Source organism: Chinchilla lanigera, unplaced genomic scaffold (genome assembly GCF_000276665.1).
Source record: "Chinchilla lanigera isolate Chin_1 unplaced genomic scaffold, ChiLan1.0 scaffold00069, whole genome shotgun sequence".
Classification (NCBI taxonomy): Eukaryota; Metazoa; Chordata; class Mammalia; order Rodentia; family Chinchillidae; genus Chinchilla; species Chinchilla lanigera.
In genome coordinates, this window is record NW_004955470.1 from 2863930 (window position 1) to 2889734 (window position 25805).

The following is a 25805-nucleotide window of genomic DNA, read 5'->3' on the forward strand; positions in this document are numbered from 1 at the left end:
TTGGAAATAACCCAAATGCCCATCAACCGAAGAATGGATAAATAAGATGTGGTATTTTTACACAATGGAGCACCACTCAGGCATAAAGAAGAATAAGCATGAGACATTGTGGGGTAAATAGATGTACCTTGAGACCATACTCTTAAATGAAATAAATTGGACATATATGTGTAAATATCATATTGTCTCCCTTGTGTGAGAAACTGAAAGAGTAAATAAGGACAAAAATGTACAATAGATATTGTGAAATAGAAAGAAATTGTTAAAAAGGAAAGAGGAACTAGGGAGGGGGTGGGGGTAAGGGAAGGAAGGGAAAAGAAAAAAAAACCGATAAAAGAAAGATAAAATGGAAACAATGCTTTATAAATAAGAAGGGGAAGTGGGGCTAAAGGAAGGAGAAGGAAAAAGCGGAATCAAGATATATCCTACAGAAGTACAAATTCGCACTCTCAGGAAGTGGCAGGTGGCAGTTCTGCAGGGCAGGGCAGGGCAGGACAGGGCAGGGCAGATGGAACGGTGTCTGGGAGATGGACCCCTGAGGGGCAAGGTTGGAATCCACAACACATTTTCCTGGAGACACACAGCATAAGAATTATGAGTGCTGTGATATCAGCTATGGCAGGTGGAGTGCCCTCCACACACTAAGCACATGGCCTAGGGTTTAGGTTATGTACAGGAGGACATTCTGATTTCACAGAGGAGCCTTAGAGAATCCAGGACCACGCCTAGGCCACATACTAGAGTACAGACAGAGCTGGCTCCTAAGAGTATGATCTGCCTGGTGAACTAGCTGGCCCCCCTGTCACCAAGAGACCTGCGGATCACGGCACACATGATTGTGTACACGGGGGTCTCCTCCGCTGGGCAGTCTGGTCCACAGCTGCAGAGACAGCATCTCACCAATAGCACTTGATTCTGGGCAAGTGCTCAATAAACATTCAAAGACACACACGTATGCAGATATACAGATCCACAGCTCCCCTCTATCCCGGCCCGAGTCAGTTTAAAACATGCTCCACTCGCCTTGCTTCAGGTGTGAATGCATGCAGTTGTCTCCACCAGAATTCTCCCCTCCTCCACCCAGCCTCCACCTCGTTTTGAGGTTGGCACTTCCTGTAAGCAGCCTCCCAGCAGCTCGCTCTGCCCCCATGTGGTTCTGGTGCTCACTGTGGGCTCTCACCAGGCAGGCACATCCATCAGTCAAAGCCCTGCCACACTTTGGTGTGAGCCCTGCTCTGACAAGGACAAGACTGAGACCGCCCAGCAGCCGGCATAGTGCTGAGCGCTTGGTTGGGGCCAGGGACCACATGAAGCCCCTTCTGCAGATGATGGTGAGAGCAGAGGCGGATGAGGGGGAGTGAGTTTGGCCAGCCTCTCCCCGTACGGCAGTCACAGGATCCCATGTGGTCACTGCAACCTCATCTGCACCGTCCAGCAAGCTCTGAACTATGAACAGATCCCACTATGAACAGATCCCAACGACACTGAACACCCCTAGCGGAGATGTAACACTATGTTTGTCCCACCTGGGTTCAAGCAGCGGGAACCTGTATGTGTTGGATCTGACCCACTTCTGAAGTGTTTCCTGTTGAAGCTTAACTGCAATCGTCAGAACATGAAATCAATATGGTCTTGGCAAAGGGCTTCTATAATTGAGTATATTACGTCCTAATTTCCTCTCCTTTTTTCCCTTTCATGTCTAATGAAGAATCTGCTTTCCATTACTTAGCATTTGGGGATAGAAAATGATGGTTGGATGATACGTTCTCTTTGGTCATTTAGGGTACCTTTGAACTGTATGGCTCCTGAAATCGATCTTGCTAATTTCCAACAACAGATATGTAAATAAGTGCTTGAGACTTTCTCCCTTTCTTAACAGCTTCCTCATTTTAAAAGTTCCTCCTGAACTGTTCTGGTGGATGGAAGAATCAAAGGAGGGAAATCAGGAGGCCTTAAATAGATTTTACAGGCACCAAAACTTGCATTTGGAGTCTGGTCAGCTGGAAGATCTTGTTTCAATAATATGCTCTTTGCATACAGCCGAAGACCATGTTATGGAAGTTGATTGCCCTTAGTGACTTCTTAAAGCTGACATAAGGCAGAAAATGTACATTTAATATGGGGAAGAAATTATGTCTCAAGATCCTCGTTCCCTGAGATTCTGCAGCAGTGCAGCTGGGGAGGGACCCAGGGGCCAGCTGGAGGAGACACTTGTGGGGACAGGAATGGAGCAACAGCGCAGTGTGTGGAAAACCCACCCCCATGGGCACCTGGGGCAAAGCCAGAGAAGAGGAAGCTGGCGTGGAAGGTACTACCCCACCATAGAACAAGGCTCCCTTGGGATCTCCATTGCAACTCCACTAATGACCTCCCATTTTTTTCAGGGTGCAAGCCCAAGGCGTGAAGCCACATTTGACTCCTCCTTTGGCCAGCTCCCCAGCAGATGGCCCCAAGTCCCACTGGCCATCTCCTTGACCACTCTGTTACCACCCCAGCTGGGCTGCACCCTCAGACTTCATTGCACTGTGGTCTTTGAGCGGGTAGCTCTCTCAGCATTCATGACAGAAGGAGCTCACGCCACAGCCCCCACCCCTGGAGGGCAGGAAGAAGCGCCTCAGGCCCATGTGCCGGATGCACAGCTGCACACTGGTGTGGCTCCACCGGCTGCTACCGCTGCCCTCGCACTGCCCTCCCTAGCCTGTGCCCTGGGGTGCCACCTGGCTGAATGCACCAGGTCCTTGCTGGTATCCCCATGCCTTGCCTCGAAGGTCCAGCTCAATCTTTGCTGGGGCATGGAGGACATGGCACATTATGCCAGCAGTCATTTGAGATTCAGCTTCATTCTCATGGCCGTCCCTGTTCATCCATGAGCCCACAGAATGGGCAGCTCTCTGCTCGCTCCCCTCTCCCAGCACAGACTTATCACCACCCACCCACGCCAGAACACGGGGCTACGTCTTACTCATTGCCGCACCCAAGAATTCCCAAGGTGCCTGGCACTCACGAGTCACCAGAAGCAGCAATTCAAACTTTCTGCCTAGTCAGGAGAAATAAAAAAGATTGGCAGGTCTTTTTGTCTTGTTTATGTAAATATATACCTGAAGCTTCAACTATGTATTTTTCTTCCCTTACTGTCCTTAAGGGGTTTATTTTTTGGCTAAGAATCTGTAGGCAACTTGTGAGCTCCTGTGCATGTGGTAAGGAAAAGGCTGGGAGACAGCGGTAAGAGGTGAACTCACACTTGGGATAAAACAGCAGCAAAACAACCAGGCCATTGTAACTGCCAGAGGCGCTGGTGAGCAGGGAGCGAGGGCAGCAGGGATCCGAGTAGGCCAGCAAGAGCTGCCACAGGGAACTTTTAAGCTTCTAAGTGGTCTCTCATTTTCACTGTCAAACCACGAAGGTGGCCAGGGTCAGAATGGACTGGCGCTGCACTCACACTGGGCCAGGAACAGCCTGGACAGGACCAGTCTTCTCCCTTCCCCAGTACTACACTATCCTGACGCTACGTGGCACCTGTGTGCTTGGTCCTCAGTGCCTATTGCCAATGGCGGCTATGGCTCTCCACCTGGCCTGGCTGGCAGAAATTCCTTTGCCTTCTGGTGCTGCTGGAAGCACAGGGTTAGCTGCCATTGCTGGCTTGCCTCAAACCAAGGAGGGCCAAGTGTGGTCTGACCACATTGCCGGTTCCCTGTTCTTAGTCCTGTAATCAGGTTGCTGGCTGTGTGGCCAAGCGCTGGCCTTGGGGCTGCTCCTCGGGGACTCAGCAATGCCAGTGATCGGATCTGAGCGGACCACAGGGTCTGCCCACTGCTTTGGAGCTGGCAGGAATGAAGTGAATGAATGACAGGCTCGCCCCTACGTACACTGACGCTACCACCTCCAGTAGCGCCTGCCCTGGATGGGTCCACTCCCTAATCAGGAAAAACTTGAAGAAACTGTGGTTCAGAAGCTGGTCACTTATCACTTATGCCAAGTCACACTGACTGGTAACTGGTGTACTATAAGAAAAAAAAGTCATTCCACAGATTGCTCTTCAGTCATAAGGCCAGAGTTTGGTACATGTCCCCATAGATTTGCCTGTCTCCAAAACCAAGCTCCGTGATGTCCCCTTATCTTCCTTGGGTGACTTGCCCAACTGCTCACTGGGGCCCTGCTTCCGGGGCTCCAAGCTCCCTGTCAGGACCTCCGTAGACCGTCCACGCTCTCTGCAGTCCCCCTCCTGCCACCAGCTCGATAGCTCAGCTGTGGCCAACTTCTGTGTCCCAGGCCAGTGACCCAGACTATCTCTATCCCCTGTCACCATGCTTTCTGGATTCCATGCTGCTGAGCAGCCTGGCCACCGCTGCTTTTTCAGTATGGCATTGACAAGTTTCTAGCACAGAGCCTGGCCCAGAGTGGACACTTGGTTGGGTTAGACACTTGCTGTCACTTGCCGTTGCTTCTCTCCCCCAGTGGGCGTATCAAAACTCAACAGCTGAGGCCTTGGACTGGGAAATTTCCAACTTCTTATGGGAAAAGATGAAGTGCCTGTAATACAAACAACCAGCAGTTATGCTGTGAGGCACTGTTTAAGTTATATCTTTAAATGTTTCCATTGAGGTAGGAAACACATAGTCAGATGTGTGACAAGAATAAATCTCAACGTGTTTAGCTCAATGATTTTTTAGATGTGTACATATCTGTGGAACCATGCAGATCAAGATACAGAGCATTCTCCAGACCTATTTTTGTGCTCGCCCAGGCAGAACACTCCCTCTCTCGCTGACCAAGGTCACTAACAGCTAATTTGACCCATCTTTTAGTCATGTAAGTGGTATCATTCCGTGTTAATTCTTTCATGTCGGACTTCTTTCACTAAACAGTGCCTGTAAAATTTATGTAAGCTCTCCTACATACTGGTTATTTATTACTTTTTGTTCCAGAGGAATATTTTATTATGTGAAATAGACCATAATTTCTTTATCTAGCCTCACTGATGAACATTTGGTTTCCAGTTTCCATTGTTTGGTTAGTGTTAATAGAGCTGCTATGAATATTCCTGGGTCTTTTTGTGAGTATATACTTTCTTTTCACTCAACCAAATGTCTAGGGAAGGAATTCCTGGGTCAGAGGGTAGATGTACATTTAACCTTATTTAAACTTTCAAACTGTTACTCCAGCGGTTGTAAGCATTTTTGACTGCCACGGGCGTTTGTGAGAGGCTGGGTTGCTTTGTACCATTGCCAGGCTTGAGTATTAAATCCAAGAACTTCAGTGTAACCTTGCCAGTGGGTGTGTCGTGGTATCTCATTGTGGTTTTGATTTCTATTTCCCTATGACTAATAAGATCAAGCAAAGTTTCAGATGCTCATTAGCCATTCTTTTATGTTCTTTTATGAGGTATCTTTTCAAGTCTTCTGTGCAGTTTTTCTGAGATTGTGACTTCTCATTATTGCACTGTGGGAGTTCTTCATGTGTTCTTTATAGAAATGTTTTACCAGATACATACATTGCAAATAATCTGCCCTAGGTTATTGTTCGCTTCTGCATGTTTTTATTGGCATCTTTTGGAGAACAAAAATTTTTATTCTTGGGGAAAAAAATCTAGTATATCACTATTTAATTTAATGACTGGTGATTTTTGTGTCCTTCTAAGAAATCTTAGTTTACCTTACCTTCCAAAGATATTCTGCTGTGTTTTCTTCTGTAGCTTTCCCTTTCATATTGAAGTTTATGAGCAACCTCTAATTTCTGTATATCACATGTGAAATAGGTCATAGTTTACTTCTTTATCATTCAAATAGCTAGTTGTTTCCTGCACTATTGAAAAACTATCCATTCGTCATTAAATTTCTTACCTAGATCTGTCAAAAATAAAGTGAACAAAACCTCATGGTATAGTTTCTGGAGTAGATAGTGTTCTATTGATCTGTTCATCTTTACAACAACACCATCCTGCATGGATTATTGCTGCATTAGTGCAAGCTTTGAAATCAAGAAGCTCTAACCCTCAGTTGGTCTTCAGTTTCTCTTTAGGCCATATTCATTTCCATATGAATTATCAAAACAGCTTGTGAATTCCTACAACCATTCCTGCTAAGTTATTGATTGAGAGAGTGTTGGATCTATAGGTTCATTAGAAGATGAACAGCAAAGCAATGCTGAGTATCTCCCTGGGTGAACATGCTGTGTGTCTCTACAGTTATTTCGCTTGCTTCAGTTACTCCCTGCTTTGTGGGATTCAGTATACGGATCTTGGGTGCTTTCGATTTTTATTGTTAAAAGTATTCCTAAGAACCTCATGTTTTCTAATTATATTGTACATTGTATTTTATCTTCCAGTTGTTTACTGTAGCACATAAAAACAAAATCTGTTTTGGATATTGTAATTTATATCCTGTAGCTCTACTTTGATTAATTAGTTCTTGTAGTGTTTTGTTTAGTAGGTTTAGATTTTTCTGTGTACACAATTATTTCATCTGCTGATTAAGACAGGTTTATTTCCTCCTGTGCGATCGTTATGTCTTTTTTTCTGCTTTGTTACACTGGCTGCTCTTCCAAGTACATAGTCAAAAGTGGGAAAACTAAATGCTCACCTTGCTCTTTAGTTTTAGGAGAAAACTGTAATTTTTCACCATAAGATAATATGTTAGTTACAAATTTTTTTATAGATGTATGGTTCCAAAATGGAGGAAATTCTTTTCTGTTTGCAAAGACTTTTATGATGAACTCATGTTGAATTTTGCCAAAATTTTTCCACATTATAAAAATTTTTCCTTTGTTTTATTAACACTGTAAATTTTATTGACTGATATTTTGAATGTCACATCAATCTTGCATTCCTGGAAGAAATTCCTTTTGGTTATGCTGCATTTCCCTTTTCCTTGTATTGCTGAAATCAATATTTAATATTTATTATGTATTTTTACCTATATTCATGAAGACTTCACTTGTAATTTTTTCTTTATAATCTACTTAATTTTTGGTGTCAGTTTTATGCTAGTTTTTATGTAAGACTTGTATTATTTTATCCTTAAGTGACTTATGTGATTCAACTTGTTCATAACCTCAGATGGGCATTGCTTATTTTTAACCCCCATGATAAGTTCTACCTTTTAATTATAAGGTTCATGCCATTTGAACTTAATGTAGCTATTGATATTGATATTACCATTTATAGTCTTATCTCTTTTCATTTCATTTTTTAATGTCCTCTTTGGAGTTAACTAAGGCATTCCTTTTGTTTCAGCTTACTTTATTATAATATTTATTCTTTACATATGGCAAACTATTTTGAATTAACATTATGCCACTCTATATATAATGTAGGAATTTTATAATAGATTCCATTTACACAATTCATGCTTTATGCTCTTGTTGACATACAGTTCAAGGCTAAATATGTCATAAACCTTAAATAATGTCTATTATGTTTCCATTTCTTGAGACAGGGTCTTACTGTGCAGATCAGGCTGGCCTTGAACTCACAGTGATCCTCCTGCCTCAGCCTCCTAAGTGTTGGGATTACATGCATGCACCACATGCCTGGATATGTCAGCTTTAAACAACCAGCTGAATTCTAAAAAGTTGATTTCTGAAAACATACATGTTTACAATTTCAGTGTTATTCTTTAATTTACATCCAGATTTCTTCTTAGTTTTATTTTGATTGAGTTAAATAATTTCCTTAGCATTGTTAGTAGTTCAGATTTGCTGTTGACAAATTCTACTAGCTTTCCTTTACCAGAAATGCTTTCGTGTTAAGATATGTATTTGAATCAAAGCATTTGTTTTTCTTCCAGCAGCACTTTACAGATATCTTTCCCCCGTACTTTGGCTGTACAGTTTGTAATGAGTAGTCAACCATCATTCTTTCATTGCTTTCGTATATCTAATATTATTTTTTGTCTGACTACTTTTAAAATTTATTGTTTACCTTTGGGTTTTGGTAGTTTTATTATGATGTCCTCCTGTTATGAGTGTTTCTAATCCCATATTATGCTAAAATCTTGCTGTGTTTTCTGAATTTGTGTACTGTTGTTTTGATAAAACATTTTTTAAAATTAAAATTTTTTTTCTGTCCCATTCCATCTCTCATCTCCTTCTGATACTCCAATTGTATGTATGTTAGAGTGCGTGATACCGTCCCATGGCTCCCTGAGGCTGGTCAATATATGCATTTTCTCCTTTGTGTGGCTTGGTTCAAATAATTTCTATTGGTCTGTTTTCAGGTTCCTCTGTCCTATATGGTCTATTGTTAATCACATCTAATTAAATTTTTACCTAAAGGACTGAATTTTTCAGTTCTAGAACTTTTATTTGGTTATTTTTTATAGTTTCTAAAAATCTCTAAAATGGGCACTGTAATGATACTGCTCATGAATCCCAGTAGCTTCCTTTGAAGTGCTGAGTTTTACTCTAGCATGCAGTTAAATAATTGACATAAATTTCAGTTTGTGGAGGGTTGGCTTTATGATTTGTCGGGAAGACTTTTTTTTCCAGTTTTCCTTTAGTTTCTCTAGTTTTAGCTTTAGTCCTTAGGAAAATCCCTTTTCTTGGGGAATGGTTCTACTTCTAAGTTTTAGCCCTTCTGGTACTTCAGTGGAAAATCCATTGCATTCACCATACCCCTGTAACCTGTCAGGATTCAAACTATAAATTCTGAGTCCAGTGTGGAGGGCAACAGTTGAATCTTTGCTCAGCTCTTGAAATCTTCCAGTTTGAAAATCCTTTGAGCTCTCAGACATCTTGCCCACCCATGAATATTTTAGGATTCAGTTTAAAATGTGAGTGATGTTCACATACATATTTTTAATGTTTCCTTTCTGTGACTTCCTCTCTTTTTGGATATTAAATAATAAACTTCATTTTCTGACTCCTCAGAACATCAATACTGAAGTTTCCATGTGGTAAACTCATCCTTAAACTAAGATGGAAAAGGCTTTCTAACTGTGAGTTAAAATTCAAAGACTGTAAAGAAAAGGATTACTACATCTGACTACATTAAAAAGTTTACAAAATAAGCCAGCACGAGGCACCTGCTTGTAATCCCAATACTCTGGGAGGCTGAGGTAGGAGTATGATTTTGAGTACAGCCACTGTGCTTTGAAGATACAAAGAGGACCCCTTCTCAACCCATCAGGTCATCTTCCCACCCCAGCTCGTCCTTGAGAAGTAAGAAGGTACAACAAACTCAATGCAAGTCATGAGCTCAGGAAACTTGAGGGCCAGTCCTGTTTTCTGTCTTTGATGATCTGTGTCTGAAATAAATCTCTTGATATTTCTGTGCCATGAGATTTTTAGTAAAATATGTGCCATTTAGGTCATTGTATTGCTTTTTAAAACCAAAGAGGCAAGCTTCCATCACTCTGTGTTCATCCCTATCAGGTTAACAACATTCCTTAGTTGTTGCCAGCTGATCAGGTTCACAATCTCCTGAGCAAGTGTATGGTGAAGGCTAAATAAAAAGAGGCAAACAAAATGATTTCAGGGCTTCAAGAAGATCAAAGCCCTCTCATAGAATTCAAGATTCTCTCAGGGGTAATACCAAGATCTTCCCTGGGTGGCCTGTATTTATTTAGTTATCAGAAGAAGGGAGAGGAATACTCAAGAAGGGCAGAACCACTCAAGGACTTCTCCAAGTAAGGTTAATCCACCCAGGAGTGAGATTCCTGAGGCTACAGTTTTTATCTAGTTGAGGTTGGATCCAGGTGTTCTTGGCTGTGATCTTGTCTTGCCTTTTGAGGCTTTCTGGCTTCATCTGTCATTACAGGCCTCAGTCGGGATTAGTGACCCACAGAAGTTCTCTTAGACAGACTCAAAAGTAAACATGAAGAGTGAATTGGTTAATTTAAGTCCTGCTCAGGGCTGCTTTGTAGTAGTCTCCATCACATCCCTACCTTCAAACTCTCAGTACATTGCACAAAATCCAGCACCAGGTTTTTCTCTCTTGAGTTCATTGACAATGGTCATTCCCAGCTCCACTCAGCTGATCAAAGCTCTTGAAGACCTTGCTAGACATTCTGAAGGTCCCTTTCCCATGCATGTGCCATGTATGTACCATCCAATCATCGACACAGACAGGTTGCATTTTCCACAAGCAAGAACTTTGGTGGGATTCCCAACACCAACTGGATGAGCAAAGATTCTATGGTCTAAAACTCTAAGTACCAGAAGAGTTGGCATTGTCTGTTAGAAACACTGTGGCTTTATTGCATTCTAAAGATCTAAATCAAGAGCTTTAAAGTCAAATACACTCAAAGAGCAGTCAGGTTGTACATTGACCACAACAATAAAAACTGTAGGCGACAGTATTTTTTTTCCTAAATAGAAAGCTCTACAAAGCGATGTTTCTAATAATCTTATTTCAAGCCTGTACCAGTCTTGACCCAAATCTCTAATCCCAAATCAGCAAAAATAACTTAGGTAGTTGTTTTCAAGTTAGTTTACAGCCCTGGATTTTGAGGATAATTTGCAATGCTCATTTGAAACTACTTCTTTTTGTCTTGTTACTTCACCTTGTATTGTAGAGGGGAAGAATATCTTGTGCTTGATTTCTTAATCTTTCCTAGGGGATTCTTATCCCCCCTGAGCTGAGGGTACACCTACCATGGTGAGAGAATGTAACATGTGAGATAAAATATAAACCAACTCCAGGTAACTAGAGAACTATTCTAGAACTATTTTCACCCCATCTCTAGACTCATTTGACTCTCCCAAGCCAGTGTTTGTTATGCACATTAGAAAATAAACAATCACTTGTTAAATGTATGGATTACTTTCTCACCACAGATTTTCTCCAGAGAATGACAGAAGTACCCAACAGAATATTCTCAGTATGACAAGCCACTGTTCATTGGTTTATTCTCCCTCTCCCACAATGGACAAGTGATGCGGCAGCCATGATGGGCAACTATTTGCAGCATGATTTTGGAAAACTGGAGAAGTAATTTTACAAGGGAATGCGTATTACTGGCTCCCTCCTTGGCCACTGGGAAAACAAAGGGCATTTCCTAGCCTCACTCTGAGTGAAATTCTGGCTACTCCAAGGAGGGGAAACACATTATCGGGGAATTGCAAAGGCTTGTTCTTTCACAGGGACCTGGTGGTCCCTCCAGGGTCAGAGGCAGATGGGGTATCCAAAGTACAGAGAAGAGTTGGCCAAGCATGTCTAAAATGAAAGATACTCTAGAAGAAAATTCAAGAGCAACAGTAAAGCTCTGGGAAGGAAAGTGGATTTCTGAAGCTTACTGTGATTTGTCCCTTCTTCTTAAAGATTCTGGATCAAATCACAGGCTTATGTTTAGGCAAACTCAGAATTCTAGATGGAATTGCCCTCCCTTGAACACTGTCCAAAGACTACTGTTTAGTTTTGTTTGGGCCAGACGTTCAAATTGCTAAGCAGAATCTTTTGTTTCAAGATATGCCAAAATAATACAGATAAACATGAGTCAACATATAGCTAGCTGAGCAAAATCTAGGCAAAAAATACAAACTAAAATATAGAAGCAGTCCATATTCTTTCCTCTAACCTTGTAGGTTTTGTCTTAAATTAGTACACATTTCATTTTACCTTGGGTTAAAACTAGATGTGGACTAATTCCAAAGAACACTGCTTAATCTTTGCAGTCTTCTTAGCTTAACCCTAGAAAACTGTTTTGCTTAATGAACATTGAATTGCATCAACCATAAAAACAGATGCATTAAAGATAATAAGACCATTGATATGTGTCATGGTTTGGGGGATATTGCAAGGGGAAACAATACAGGACACATTTTTATAAGATTATTTAAAATAGTCACCCAAAGAACCATATACAAGAGAGTACAGGAAATCTGTCCACACACTAAGGACAAAAAAATCCAGCTGAGGGGCTGGATCCCACGATAATGTCCTGCATGTGTTCAGCTGAAGACCTACAGCTCATCACAATGGCTCCCAGAAGTCCAACTGGAGGCCTAGAGCCTATAACAATATCTCATGCAGTCCTGTTTCATGGATCTGCACTGGGAAGGCCCAAAGGTCAGTGGAGGAATCTAGAAAGTCTGTGCCAGTGAGATGAAGGATCTGTACTAGCAGGCTGAGGCATCTACACTGGATCCAGGAAGCGATGCACAAAGTGAGAACCAGAGCTCCCCTGAAAAGAACCACAGCCATCCTCAGCAACAGTGAGGTCTCAAGCTCCTCTGATAAGGAAGACAGCTGTGTTCCCATCAGGAAAGCCAATGCAGCAAGCTTCTCCTGGAGATTGGCAGTGCACCATCTTCCCCTCCGGAGCCAGGAAGCAATGCTCGAAGTGAGGACCAGAGCTCCCCCAAAGTGAACTGAAGCCATTCTCATAGCCAAAAGGTCCCAAGCTCCTCAGAGGATGAAAATAGCCATGTTTATCATGAAAGCCAGCATGACAAGCTCCTCCAAAAGAACCAACAGCTCCTTACTACTTCTAACAGCTCCCAACAGCCTCATCTCAGCTCTGAACAACCTAAGTTCTTCTTCTCCAGTTCTGCCTCTTACGCTGCTGGCAACAGTCCTCAGGTGGGCCTCCCACACCCAGCGCTGTGCTTACTCAGTTGAGGGTGTTATAAGTTGACCACTAGCTGTCAATTCACTACAACAGGAGTGTAAGATTTGGAGTTTTTCAAACACTTTTTCACACATTTTATTTTATTTTATTTTATTGTATTCCATCTGTGCAATGAATTCACATTGTACTCACTTTTATTATCCCAAGTTACAGAAGTGGAAGCCAAAACTCAGAAGTGGCAAGACCTGCTTGAATCTAAAACCTTTGCTTTGCCCCACATGTAAGTGTCTAATGCTGATACTCAGAAAATATTCAATGGCTTTCTCAAACTTAGAAAACAGGCACCCATGAAAAAATAACTCCTCTGTCAGAGAACAACTATAAGTAGAAAATACTTCTATTTAGTAAATCCCAGAGAGCATGTAAGACTATGTAGAAAATAGAATTAAAAGCAGATATTTAAAGTGGACCTATTTTCTAATATCAGAAACATAAAAATAGATCCCCAAACCCTGCAGATAAAAGGAAAGTTGGAGAAATACAGAGTTAAGAAATATATGTGGAAAAATGTAACCCCGATAGCATGCTGGGGAAGGATAATTTGGTCCTACATTAGTGGAGAACAGTTTGCCTTTATGGAAAGTCTAAAAACTACCACTTTACATTTTGTTTAAATAATATGTGTATCCTTGCTAAAACTGCTATTTTTGGTTTGGGATGCTCTATTAGTTATCCACAGCTGTGCAACAAATTACTGTATCTCCAAATTTATCACCTTAAAAAGTCTCATCTCACACAGTCTCTGGGGCTACAAATCTGGGCGTGTCTTGGTTCAATGCTTCTGGCTCAAGTTTTCTCATGAGACTGCACTTACGAGTTGAGTGTACCAGTCCTTGCCATCTCTGGAGAGTTGATTAGGGCTGGAAGAAGCACTTCCAAGCCCATTCATAAAACTTTTAGTTACAAGTTTCAGTTCCTTGCCACATAGTCTACTTATGACATGGCTCCTCACAGAGGGAATTATGAAAGATGGAGAGAGGGAGGGAGGATGAAGAGAGAGGGAAGGGGTGGGACAGAAGGGAAAAGGAGGAACACTGAGGTACCAGCCATTGCAGGGTCATTTGTAACCCAATCTCAGGAGTGAGATGCCACCACTTCTGAAGCGGCCCATTTGTTACACAGACCACCTTTAGTATGATGTAAGGAACACATAAGGGTATAAGTACCATGAGGCAGAATCACACCCTGGGTCCCAGCTATTACAACCCTTTCTCAGGCTCCCAGTGATTACTATTCTTCTTTAAACACACTCATACATTTTTATTATTTTAAAGATTAAAAAACTAACAAAACAACAATGAAGACAAAATCAAAACATCACAAAAACAACAAAAATGATACATGACCCCAAATCAAAATGATAGGAATTAATAATGGTTTCTACATTACATATTGTTATCTTCAACTAAGTTGCTCAGTCCACCAGATGTAAGAATGTAAGATTGATCAAACAATCAAAGACAGTAACAAGTAATAACAACAACAAAAAAACCATTGGAAATGATGTAGAGCTTCACCATACAAGATGGTAGGAGTTCAACACTGGTTCTTATACTGCATATTGTTGTTTCCAGATCAGTCTTTCTGATTACCAGATTCAAGTGTGCAAAATTGGTCAAGAAAAAAGAAAGTTTTAAGCATTGACTGTTCCTTTCAATAAACCACAGACACTAGCAATACACCTATCCCAGAAATCTTGTATACACATATAAATTTGTTTTTCATTCTAAAGAGAAAAGAAAAAACCCCCAAGATAACAAAAACAAATATCTAAACAAAACAGCATAGAGAACAATAAAAATGATACAGAATTTCAAAAAAGGGGATAGGATATTAACAATTATATTATGTAATTTCATCTTCAAAATGGTTGCACACATAACCAGATATAGTAATGTAAGATTGATCAAACAATTACACATTAACAGTTCCTTTCAATAAACCAACAGATATTAGTAGTACAATTATCCTAGCTATCCTGTGTATACATATACATATTATTTTTCTCTTTTTTCTTTTTCCTCTCTCCTCCTTCATTCCAGTTGCTCCTTCCTATTTGAGCAGTTTCTTTCCCCTTTCACAGTATCTATTGTACCTTTCAGATTTTATGTACTCTTTCAGATTCTTGTAGTAGGGAGGAAATAAAATGTGTACACGTGTGAATCTGATTTATTTCACTTATGAGTATGGTCTCTAGTTGATCCATTTACCTATAAAAGCCTCTAATTTATCTTTCTTTATAGTTGAGTAATACTCCATTGTATAAAAATACCACATCTTTTTTATCCGTTCCTCTGTTCATGGGCATTTGGGTTGTTTCCAAGGTTTAGCTATGACAAATTGTGCTGCTACAAACATGGGTGCACATATATCGCTGTGGTAAGATGTTTTCAGTTCTTCTGCAAAAATACCCAGAAGGGGAATAGCTGGGTTGAATGGGACCTCTAATCCTAGTTTACAGAGGAATCTCCATACTGATTTCCACAGTAGTTGCATCAATTTACACTCCCACCAACAGTGGAGAAGAGTTCCTTTTTCCCCACAGCCCTTCCAGCATTTGTTATGGGTTGATTTCTTGATGATAGCCATTCTTTCTGGGGTAAGATGGAATCTCACTGCTGTTTTAACTTGCATTTCTTCAATGATTAATGATGTTGAACATTTTTTCATGTATTTATTTGCCATTTGTATTTCTTCATGTGAGAAGTGTATTCATCTCAGATGCCCATTTTTGTACTGAGTGTTTGAATTTTGGGGACCTGATTTTTTAAAATTCTTTGTATGTTCTAGACAGGAGTCCTTTGTCTGAGGGACAGCTGGCTAAAATTTCTTTCCCTCATGGGTTTTCTATTCACCCTGTTGGTGATTTCTTTTGATGTGCAAAAACTTTTCAATAAGATCAGATCCAAGCTGTTGATTCTTTGAAGTATTTCCCATGCAGTTTATTTTTTTTCATGAACTCTCTGCCTGCCCCTATGTCTTCAAGACTTCCACCTACTATCTCTTCCAATACATATAGCATTTCTGTTTTAATATTTAGATGTTTAAGCCATTTTGACTTTATTTTGATGCATGGTGACAGGCTTGGGTCTAGTTTTAGTCTTTGGCATGTGGAAAGACAGTTTTTCCAGCACCATTTATTAAAGAGGCTATCTTTTTTCCAGTGAACATGTTTGGCCCCTTTGTCAAAGATAAGGTGGCTGAGTGTCTTTGTGGTTGTGTCTGCATCTTCTAATCTGATCCACTGATCTTCAGGTCTGGTTTTTTTTTGTTTTGTTTTGTTTTGTTTTTTGCCAATACCATGCTGATTTTATCACAGTAGCTTTATAGTATAATTTCAAATGGGGGATTGTGATACCTCCTGCCTTGCCTTTGTTTCCCAGGATTGCTTTTGCTATTCTGGTTCTCTTCTGGTTCCAGATGAATTTTAGGAATATTTTCTCTAGGTCTATGACGTTTACCAATGGTATTTTCAACACACTCATTCTTTCCCATAAAGGTTTTATCCCATTGGACAGCATTGGCTCAAAATCTTGCACCTTATCATCCACAAAGTCCCCTATCTTCATAGACACTCTATAGCTTGATTGAGAGGGTCTGTAATCCACACCCTTAATTTCTTCAAAGAGCCTTTTGCCCGACTGAGGAACCAGCAATGGGCCGGGGATATAGTTCAGCCAACACAAGAACCTGCCGGGGAAGTGTAAGGTCCTGAGTTCGATTCCAGGTACAAAAAAAAAAAAAAGACCCAGCAATGACCAGATCTGCGCAACTTAAGACCAAAGCACTCAACTTCTTATAGGGTTTTATAGTTATATCTTGGGCTTTATCTTTAGACTTTGATTTTAGAGTGTATCCTTCCTTATATTTTTGCTTTGAAGCTATTTCTTATTTTTTTTATTTTAGCATTCCTTTTTGCTATGGGTTGAGTTCTACCTTCCAAAAAGACACATTGGAATACTAACCTCCAGTACTTCTGAATATGACCTTCTTTGAAAATCAGGTCTTTGTGGACATAATCAAGTTAAGATGAGGTAGAGTGAGCCTTGATCCAAAACAACCGCTGCTTTTATAAGAGACACCAGGGCTCAAAGGCACAGAGGAACTGCTGTGAAAGACTGTAACAGGGCAGCAATCTGCAAGCCAGGGAGAGGCCTCAGGGAAACCAGTCCTGCTGTCACTTTGATCTTGGCCTTCCAGCCCCCAGTACTAGGAGAAAACAATTTCTGTTGTTTCTGGCACTTTGTGGTATTTTGTTATGCCAGTGTGAGCTAATAGTATATCAAACTTGTGTAAGAGATGTGAAAATATCTTGCTATTCTTAACATGTATCTATTAATTTTCTGTTAAAACTTTAAAAAATAATTTTATATAATATATACATACTTATACATGAACATACATACAGTAATTAGGTCTGTTTCTATTCAAAATGTATAAGCTTGTATTTGTTTCTAGTCTAATCTGACAGTGTGCACTTTTATTAGGAGGGCTGACATCACTTTCATTTCATATTGTAACCCATTGTAAATATAATCCCCTACTTTCAGGAGTGGGAGAAAAAGGGCTTTTCACCTTTCCAGGATGGAAATGCATCAGAAGCTGCCTCTCCGTGGTTTGCTGTGGACTGAATTAAAAGGCCTCATGTGATGGAAGGTTGTTTTCAAGGAATTACCAGATCTGCGCAACTTAAGACCAAAGCACTCAACTTGTGAAGCCGGGGAGAGCAGTCTTGAACTGAGCCAAGTTAAAGTCGAAGTCGGCATCACAATTACTGGAAGCAGAGTTACAGGAGAAATCTTAGAGACCTTCTCAAACCAAAGAGTGATTGGCAGTGGGAATTTTTAAGACAGCTCCCTCAGCCTGAGAATAGACAGACCTGAGCAACCTCTAAGAACACATTTTCTGATTTCTCCTTTGCTCTAACTCTAATACACAAACTTCTGGCTGCTTACTTGTTTTCTTTGCTTTGTTTTCTGCAATGACTTAGAAAACAAGCACCCCATGTTCAATCCTCAAGTTAACTTTCAATTTAATGAAATATATATTATAATCCACATTTCTCTCATTATCAAAGTCAGAAGAAAAGATATTTTGCTTGCCCTGCAATTAAAGTAAGAAATTCAGCATATTTTTAATTTACCTTTCATCTTGCCTTTAAAAAATAGTATAGATCCAATCTATTATAGAACCAGTTAGCCAACTTCTTAAAAGTTCATATTTGTTCCAAAAACATTCTTAGCTTTTCTATTTAATTTTATAATTCTTTTTTAAAAACACATATATCTTGGCTTCACAAGGACCACCAACCTTTTTTCAGTCTAATTTCCTTATTTTTGACTTATTAATCTTAATTAGTTAATGTCTGTTATAGGAAGTGTTCAAATACGTTTTCAGAAATGTGGAATTGCTTCTGATTCTGCAGATATGTTTCCATTACTATTTTTATGAGTTAAATTTGGCATTGGATAGTATGAGTAGACCATGAAATTTCCTCTGCAGAAGAGCATTAATCCATATGGAGGTAGTGAATAAAGACTGAAACAATTCTAACTTCTTTTCCTCTTTGACTAAACTATTGTTTTGCTTGCTTGCATGATATTTTCTTTATTCTAAATTTTTAGGCTATGTAGCGATATGGGCCTTTTTCTCATTGATATGTGAATTTTTATACTCAAGAAGATTTTTTTCTATTGTTTGTGATTATTATTTCTGACATCTTCAGAAATATTTGTTATTTATAGGTTTTATTTCTACCATTTTATTTCTGTTTATTTTCTTCTCTTGCAGTTTTATCTTTATATTTTTCTTTTACAGTCTTGGAAGGCTCATCCACAAACTGTGTTTTCTCTGTTGTTTATTCTGCTCTTTAGTGCATGGATAGACCTTTTGCCTTGGCTTATATCTTCCCCTCTTTGGCTGGCTGCATGTTTGATAAGGCCAGTGTAGATAGTTGACTTATCCCACCTGAATGTGCCCTCGTGGTCTGGCCCAGCCTCATCTTTGCTCTAACCCTGGATGATGAACTGTTCGTACAACTCCTAACTCAGCTTCCAGTGGATTCTCACCAGTGTGGCTCTGCTCCACAGAGAATTATCTTAACTTATAATTTCCAGGGTCTTCAGATCATTTCCTAAAAGAATACTTGTCCCCATGTTCCTTGGACTCTCTTCTTTGTACTTCCTTTGAGTTTTACTGGGAGACACAACTGTGTAATTGATATGAAAAGAGACTAAGAGTTGATGGGCATTTGGGTTGTTGCCAAGATTTAGCTCTTACAAATTGTGCTGCTGTAAACATGGGTGCACACACATCACTATGGTATGATGTTTTTAATTCTTCTGGGAAGGTCTCCAGAAGGGGGAATATCTGGGTCCAATGGGACCTCTAATCCTAGTTTATTGAGGAATCTCCACACTGATTTCCATAGTGGTTTCACCAGTCTACACTCCCACCAACAGTGGGGAAGTGTTCCTTTTTCCCCACAGCCCCTCCAGCATTTGTTATGGGTTGATTTCTTGATAATAGCCATTCTTTCTCTAGTGAGATGGAATCTCTGTGTTTTTAATTTGCATCTCTTGGATGACCAATGATGTTGAACTTTTGCATCTATTTATTTTCCATTTGTATTTCTTCATCTGAGAAGTGTGTATTCATCTCAGAAGCCTATTTTTAGAACAAATTGAGGTAGGAAAGTCACACACTAGGCAATATTTGAAGCCACAGAGACTCAAAACATGCTAGAAAAGGAGGGGAGAACAAATGTATGTTTTCTGGTAAAAGAATGCATATGATGTAACATTTGGTAAGGAGAGATTCCTTGGGGTCTTGGGCCAATTAACTAGTGGAGAGTAATATATCGATGTGCACCCAGAATACAAATCATTAGTTCCTAGCATTTCCACATAACTATTCTTTGTAGATTCCTAGCATTTCCACATAACTATTCTTTGTAGATTGTGTCTTTTCACGAAATCTACATCTCTGATTTTGCATTTTCTCTACCCTTCCCCTTGCATTTTCAATATATTAAACAATAAATAATAGCAATATTAAATATCCTGTTTGAGATTCTCAAAAAGAAAAAAGAGAGAGAGAAACTATTGGGACAAGGAGAGTCTCAGGGGCCCAACCATGGGCCTCTGGGTGTCTAATTCCCATGCAGAGGGAGAGTAGCAGCCTGGATTCTTGTTTTGGCAGCACTGAGCCCCAAGCAAGACAGGGAGTGGGATGAGTAAATCTTTATTGTGGGGTATTGGTGGCTGTTTACGTTGGATTGGAAAAGGAAACACATATTCATGGAGTAGGGATAGTCTCCCCTCAAACCAATGCTACTGTGCTTGGTAGATGTTCCCTCTAGGTTTCCATCAATGCTAATGCAAAGCCTTCAGTTTTTGCAGAGATTCAGTTATTTTAAAAGGAAATAGAGTGCATTTCAGCCTAACCCAATGTTAGCTTTTACATATGCCGGATGCACTTTTTTCCACCAAAGAATAATATATTTGTTATAGATCTAGAACAAAGATATTTCAATTCTAGTGAAGGTTAAAAAATTCATCCGACTCATCACTTCCCGTGGCAGCCAAATGATGATGCTTGTGGGTGGGGTTCCAAAGGATGACATAAAGTGGGTTAAACAGGAACATACTGGCTGCCAAAACAAGCAGGGCTATCCTGCCACTTGGCTTAAAGGGACCTTGGCTTTTTAGGAACATAATTAAACTGACTCATCCTCTACTAAATTCAGCAGATAGTGTATGAGCCCAAAGCACAAATCAAAAGGGCCAAAACACACATCAAAAGAGAAAAAATATAACACAATATATTTTTACCTTATGATGAATTCTGGCCACTAAGCACCACTGAAGAATCCTTTCCATGAAAATTCACTGCCTTCAACAGAAAGGTGAGTTTACTGACTGTATCCATGTTCAATGCCAGGAAACTGAAGGAAAAGAACAGTGACCAGCATCAATATTTTGGCTTCACCAGAAAATTTCATTAGCAAGCGGTACAGGGGATTTGTTTTCTTGAAGAAGTTTTCTTGTCATAGAAAAGTATTGCAAACACATATCCTTTACTGGTCCCATTTCTCATTGGCTGTACATGTGCTTCTTTTCAGTATTTATTTATTTATTTTTTTGGTAAATAACTTCCATCAAGTGAGTTTATAAAAATGTACTCAACCACTGTTGAATAACTCTTACAGTTGAATATTAATTACCAGTGTAAATGTCACCAAGTATCTGTCAATGGGTAATATTTATTATATACATTATCTATTGGGAGCTGTACAAAATACTTGCTGTGAGTTATTCAATAGTCTCAGTAATTCTAGGATGCAGACACTGTAATTATCCAGAAACTAAGCTCTGAAAGATTTCGTAACCTGCTCAAGGTCACACAGGCAGAACACAGTCAGCTCAGGTTTGGTCTTGGGGACACCACTGTTTGAGGGAACGGATGACATGGAGGGCTGTGGACAAACACAGGGCAGGGTGCCATGGAGACAGTACCTTCAGCAGGTAGCAATCACCACCTTCCTTCTTTGCAAATGGGGAACTAAGGCACAGTGGAGTTAAGAGACTTAAGCACAAACTGAGTCAAATTAGCCCACTGTATGGCCCTTTTCTTATGCAGCAGTATATGCTGGACTCAATTTGTGCCTCTTCTCCTATGAACCTTTAGGTTACCTAGGTAGAGAGATAAATGGTGAGTTCATGCGCAGGGTTTCCATGGTACAGTCCCCACTTGCCTTCCGCTCCCCTCACATCCTGGAGTGGTAAATTATAAACCCTAATAATTTAGATTACAATTCACTAAATGTTAAAAACCCAAGTAGCTGTTATTGATAATCAGAGGCAAGAGAGAAAGTTTCAGTAGGGTGGTAGGGGGATAAAAAAAAAGAATCAAGATGTGTTATGTACATGAACCAAGTCCTCACAATGAATGTAATCATTATGTACTGTAAGCATGTACTTCTAAAAATAAACACTAAAAATAATGTTCAGAAACACCACACCAAAGGGAGAAGCACTTTCAAGGCATTTTATACAGCACTTTTGTGAATATCAAGAGCGGAATTAATAATTGCCCTTCATATAGACAGCAAGGCAAATGGGAGGTCATTTACAAGCCAATTACCTGGAAATCTAAATGACTGTCTCACAGTGCTTATTCTGAATCTGGGCTTTGAAAGGTGGAGTTTTTGTTTCAGTTTATTAAAAGGCATAAGGAACTTCCACAGTTTATTGAAAAGTATGTTTTAGTTATTGCAAGGCTGTTACTGTGAGACCCAGAGGCTGTGAATGTGGTAACATCGTGGGGTGTTTTTGTAGTCAGTGTCCATCTACCTATGGCTCTGAAATTCATGTGCTACAGGAGGGATCCCTCCCACCCAGCCTGCAGGTCCTACATCAGTCTTGGCCACACAAGTAGTCCTGGGAGCTCACCCTAGAAACCGTGGACTTCTTAAAAATAGAAATATAGCTAAAGGTTGCCACCTCCTCATAACTTGTGTTTTACAAGAAGGTCAGAATGACTCTATATTTAAATAAAATTTAAATGAAATACAAATGCATTTCATTAGTCATCAGGGGAATACAAATGAAGCCCAGAACGAGGGAGAGCTAAATATTCACCTAAATGACTAAAATCAAATGTACTGGCATCAAATGTTGCCAAGGATATGGAGATACGAGAATTTTCATACCTGCTGGGGGAAGTGTAAAAATGGTGAATAACTTTAGAAAAAGTTTCCAGTTTCTCATAAAACTAAAGAAACACATTTCTAGGACCTGGCAATTCCATGCTTACCATTTGCCCAAGAGAAATAAAAACAGATGCTCACTAAAAGAGTGATGTCAGAATGTGCATAGCCATTGTGCTCATTGGAGTGAAAACCTGGAAACATCTCAGGTATCTATTCATCATGAGGAAAGGGAAACAAATCCCAGGACATCCATAAAATAAAATATTATTCAGCCATAAAAAGGAACAAACTAATCTATAGGACACCATGATTGACTCTCAAAATGCATTATGCTAAGTTATTGAGCCAGTTACAGAACAGAACAGATTGTATGCTCCATTTATATGCAATTCTAGAAGAGGAAAGGCTAACCTATAGTAGAGTGAGTTAAGGGACTGATGCATGGATATACAGTTGTGTGCTGTGTAATAATACTTCAGTCTAATAATACTCAAGCATTTATAATGGTGCTGCCATAAGATTATAATGGGACTGACAAATTTCTAACATCAGGTGACACCATAGCCATCATAAGGTTGTAGCACAACACATTGCTCAAAGGTTTGTGGTGTTTATTTACTGGTGTAAATAAATGTACTGCCCATTTTATAAAAGGGTGACACATACAAGTATGTAAAATACGTAATGATGGGTAATGATAACAGGTGGCTATGTTACTGGCTTATGTCTTTACTCTGCTATACTTTACCATTATTTTAAGGTGCACTCTAAAAAGAAGTCATAAAAATTTACTTGTACGTGGGATGCTGTGTTCTTCCAGCAGAAGCTTCATGCATCTCCTGCTTGTGCATTTCTTGAGTGGTTGACCTATACTGTAGGGAACCTTGTTGGTCTCTTGTACCCCAGAGAGAAATGGCGGTGGGTGTGAGAAAAATAAAGACAAGAGACAAGAGCTGGGTCAGATGGTGTTACCCCTTACCTAATGGGAAGAGGACTAACGTTAATGTTAGGGGTGTTTATTTTATACTCTTGCAAAGTTAGTATCAGGAGAGGTACTGTTGTCTAGCGACTGACAACTGTAATTGTCCAGGCAGGAAGCTTTTCTAAGACTGAGGTAGCTTGACTGCTTGAGGCACTCTGGTTCTTCCTGCCCTCACACATAGGACCAATATCCAGCTCCAGCGGCTCCCGACACTACGCCATCCAGGTTCGTGTAAGTACACTCTAGAATGATCAGAGGATGATAAACTGCCTGATGACTCGTTTTTCGGAGCTCATCTTTGTCCTGAAGTGACACCTGGCTGTATGCATGCGGCAGTGACACTGCAAGAACAGTAATGTGTTTGTGCACGAGAGACAAATTTATGAATGCTCGCTGTAAAATCTTTTCAACTTTGCTGAGTGCTTGAAAATGTTCACAATACAATATGGAAATTGCACAGTCGCATGCAGGGCAGAATCTTGACTTTCCTGAACACCCCCCACCTCTTTGTGGTCCTTATGCTGATGAGAGCTTGAGGGTGACAGTGGTGAGTTGTCCTAGGGGACAAGGAGAGGCTCCACTGGCCAGGACAAGCAATGGCAGAGGGGAGAGGTTTGCAAAGCTGGTATGCTCCTCTCTCAGAGCCTTTTCCTTGCAGAGTTCACTTCCGGCCAAGCTGCACCTGCTTCACCTGGTCTCAGGAAACTTTTCAGGATCATTATTGGTTCCCCCCAAGTCCAAATGAGGAGCAGCTTCTTGGTGTCTCCAAAACAGGTTGCCCCATTGGAGGAACTTCAGAGTAGCAGGAGTTCTCAGCTCATCTTTCCTCGAGTGCTTCCCTGGCCTTGTCACTATGACCGGTGTCCAGTTCTGCTGGAGTGTAAGCTCCATGGAAGCCAAGAGCCCAGTCACCACCACGTCACCAGTGCTCAGAGCGGTGCCGAGAACGCAAGGAGTGCCGAAAACGTGTTGATGACAAGGCCTTTCCTTAACACAAAAACCAGAGTAAGCAAAGTGTGGAGATGTAAGTGGATAAGCACAGACGGACTGAATGAGCAAAGCCTGGCTGTGTGGGAGAGAGATATGCACTGTTTTGGAAGTTAATAAGCGAGACAAAAATAAATGGGCTAGAACTTTCCAAATATTTACAATTGGAATACTGCCTTTGGCACATCTCAAATCTATCCTGGAAAATTTGCTAGGAATATAGATTTGCATATGGGTGAGAGCATGTCATGCTTTCAAAATGATGGAAACAAGCCCTGTTCTGCTATCTGGAAAAGAAATGAAAGGGCAGATGATTTGTGGCCAGTGGGGGGAACAAGTTTCCTGAAAGGATGAAACTGATTCTGTTGGGAAATTGTACTATTCTTTCGACTCCTTGTATGTTGGAAAATTTTCAAACTAATAAGTTGGAGGGAAATCTATCAGTACCATAAAATTCCCACTCAGGGCTAGAAATATTAAAAAGATATAATGGTTTTCTGCAGTGTGTGAAGACAAATTGAGACATGAAAACTAAGAGAAACTTGAAGAACTAGTCATGGGATGTGAGCGATCATGTTTTCAAGCTTTAAGATAAACTACAATTGGAATAAACAGAAACCTGAGCAGCAGTAAAAGAAAAAGAAAAGCGGAGACTACAATTTCTAAATTTCACTTCATCCCAGTGGTTATGAAAAGTCCCATACCACTACTTACTTACTGTATTTTCCATGATTTAATCAGGATTGTAAGACTGTATTTTCTAGTGAATAGTTGCTTTGGAAATTAGTTTAATACCTGTGGATTGTGGAGTCCAATAAATCTGCTTCCAAATGAAAATAATATTTTAAAAAGAATACAAAAGATAAAGCAAAGGGAGCTCCAAGATTAGAATAAAATAGATAATATGTTTTTGTGCATATAGCAATGAAATAGAAAAAATGAGAGAATCAACAAAGGGAACAGTTAGTTGCTTGGAAAAAATAAAAATAAAACACAAACATCTGGCAAGACTGAGCAACACTAACAACTGCCTTCCTAAAAGATGCAAAAGATAATTTTAAGTATAAAGGACACATAAGCACAGATCAACAGAAGTTAAAAAAGATAGACAGTACTGTGAAACACTTACACAAAAAATTTAAAACTAAATGAATAAAATTCTAGAAAAATACAGTTTCCCAAAACCCACAGAAAAAGAAAAAGCTTAAGTGTACTAAAACAATTAAATGAACTAAATGATTAAGACCAGATCATTTTCAAATAATTTGCTAAATTCTGCCACACAATAAGAAACAATTTCCAAAATGTCTCTATGAGACCAGTAAAACTTTGACAAAAATCTAAATCAGGGAGGTATAAAAATAAGAATATATACACTGAAGCACATAACCCCCCATACTAACTAGCTGAATATAGAAAATTAGAGGGATGAGAATATAGCATAACAAAATTGGGTGCCTCTTAAGCATGGGAGATAGCTTAACATTAGAAGGTTTATAAAGATTATTTATCAAATTAACAGAATAAAGAAAAACAGGATCATTTCACTAGATGAAAA

At 39.9% G+C, this 25805-nt stretch overlaps 1 protein-coding gene across 1 annotated transcript in view; it reads right to left on the reverse strand.

Moving 5' to 3' along the window:
• Acoxl (acyl-CoA oxidase-like) overlaps nt 1-25805 on the reverse strand; it is a 289029-nt gene that overhangs the window by 75681 nt on the left and 187543 nt on the right. The window contains 2 exon segments of the mRNA XM_013522692.1: nt 20399-20443; nt 20445-20511. Of these exon segments, the coding sequence (XP_013378146.1) occupies nt 20399-20443; nt 20445-20511 (112 nt within the window).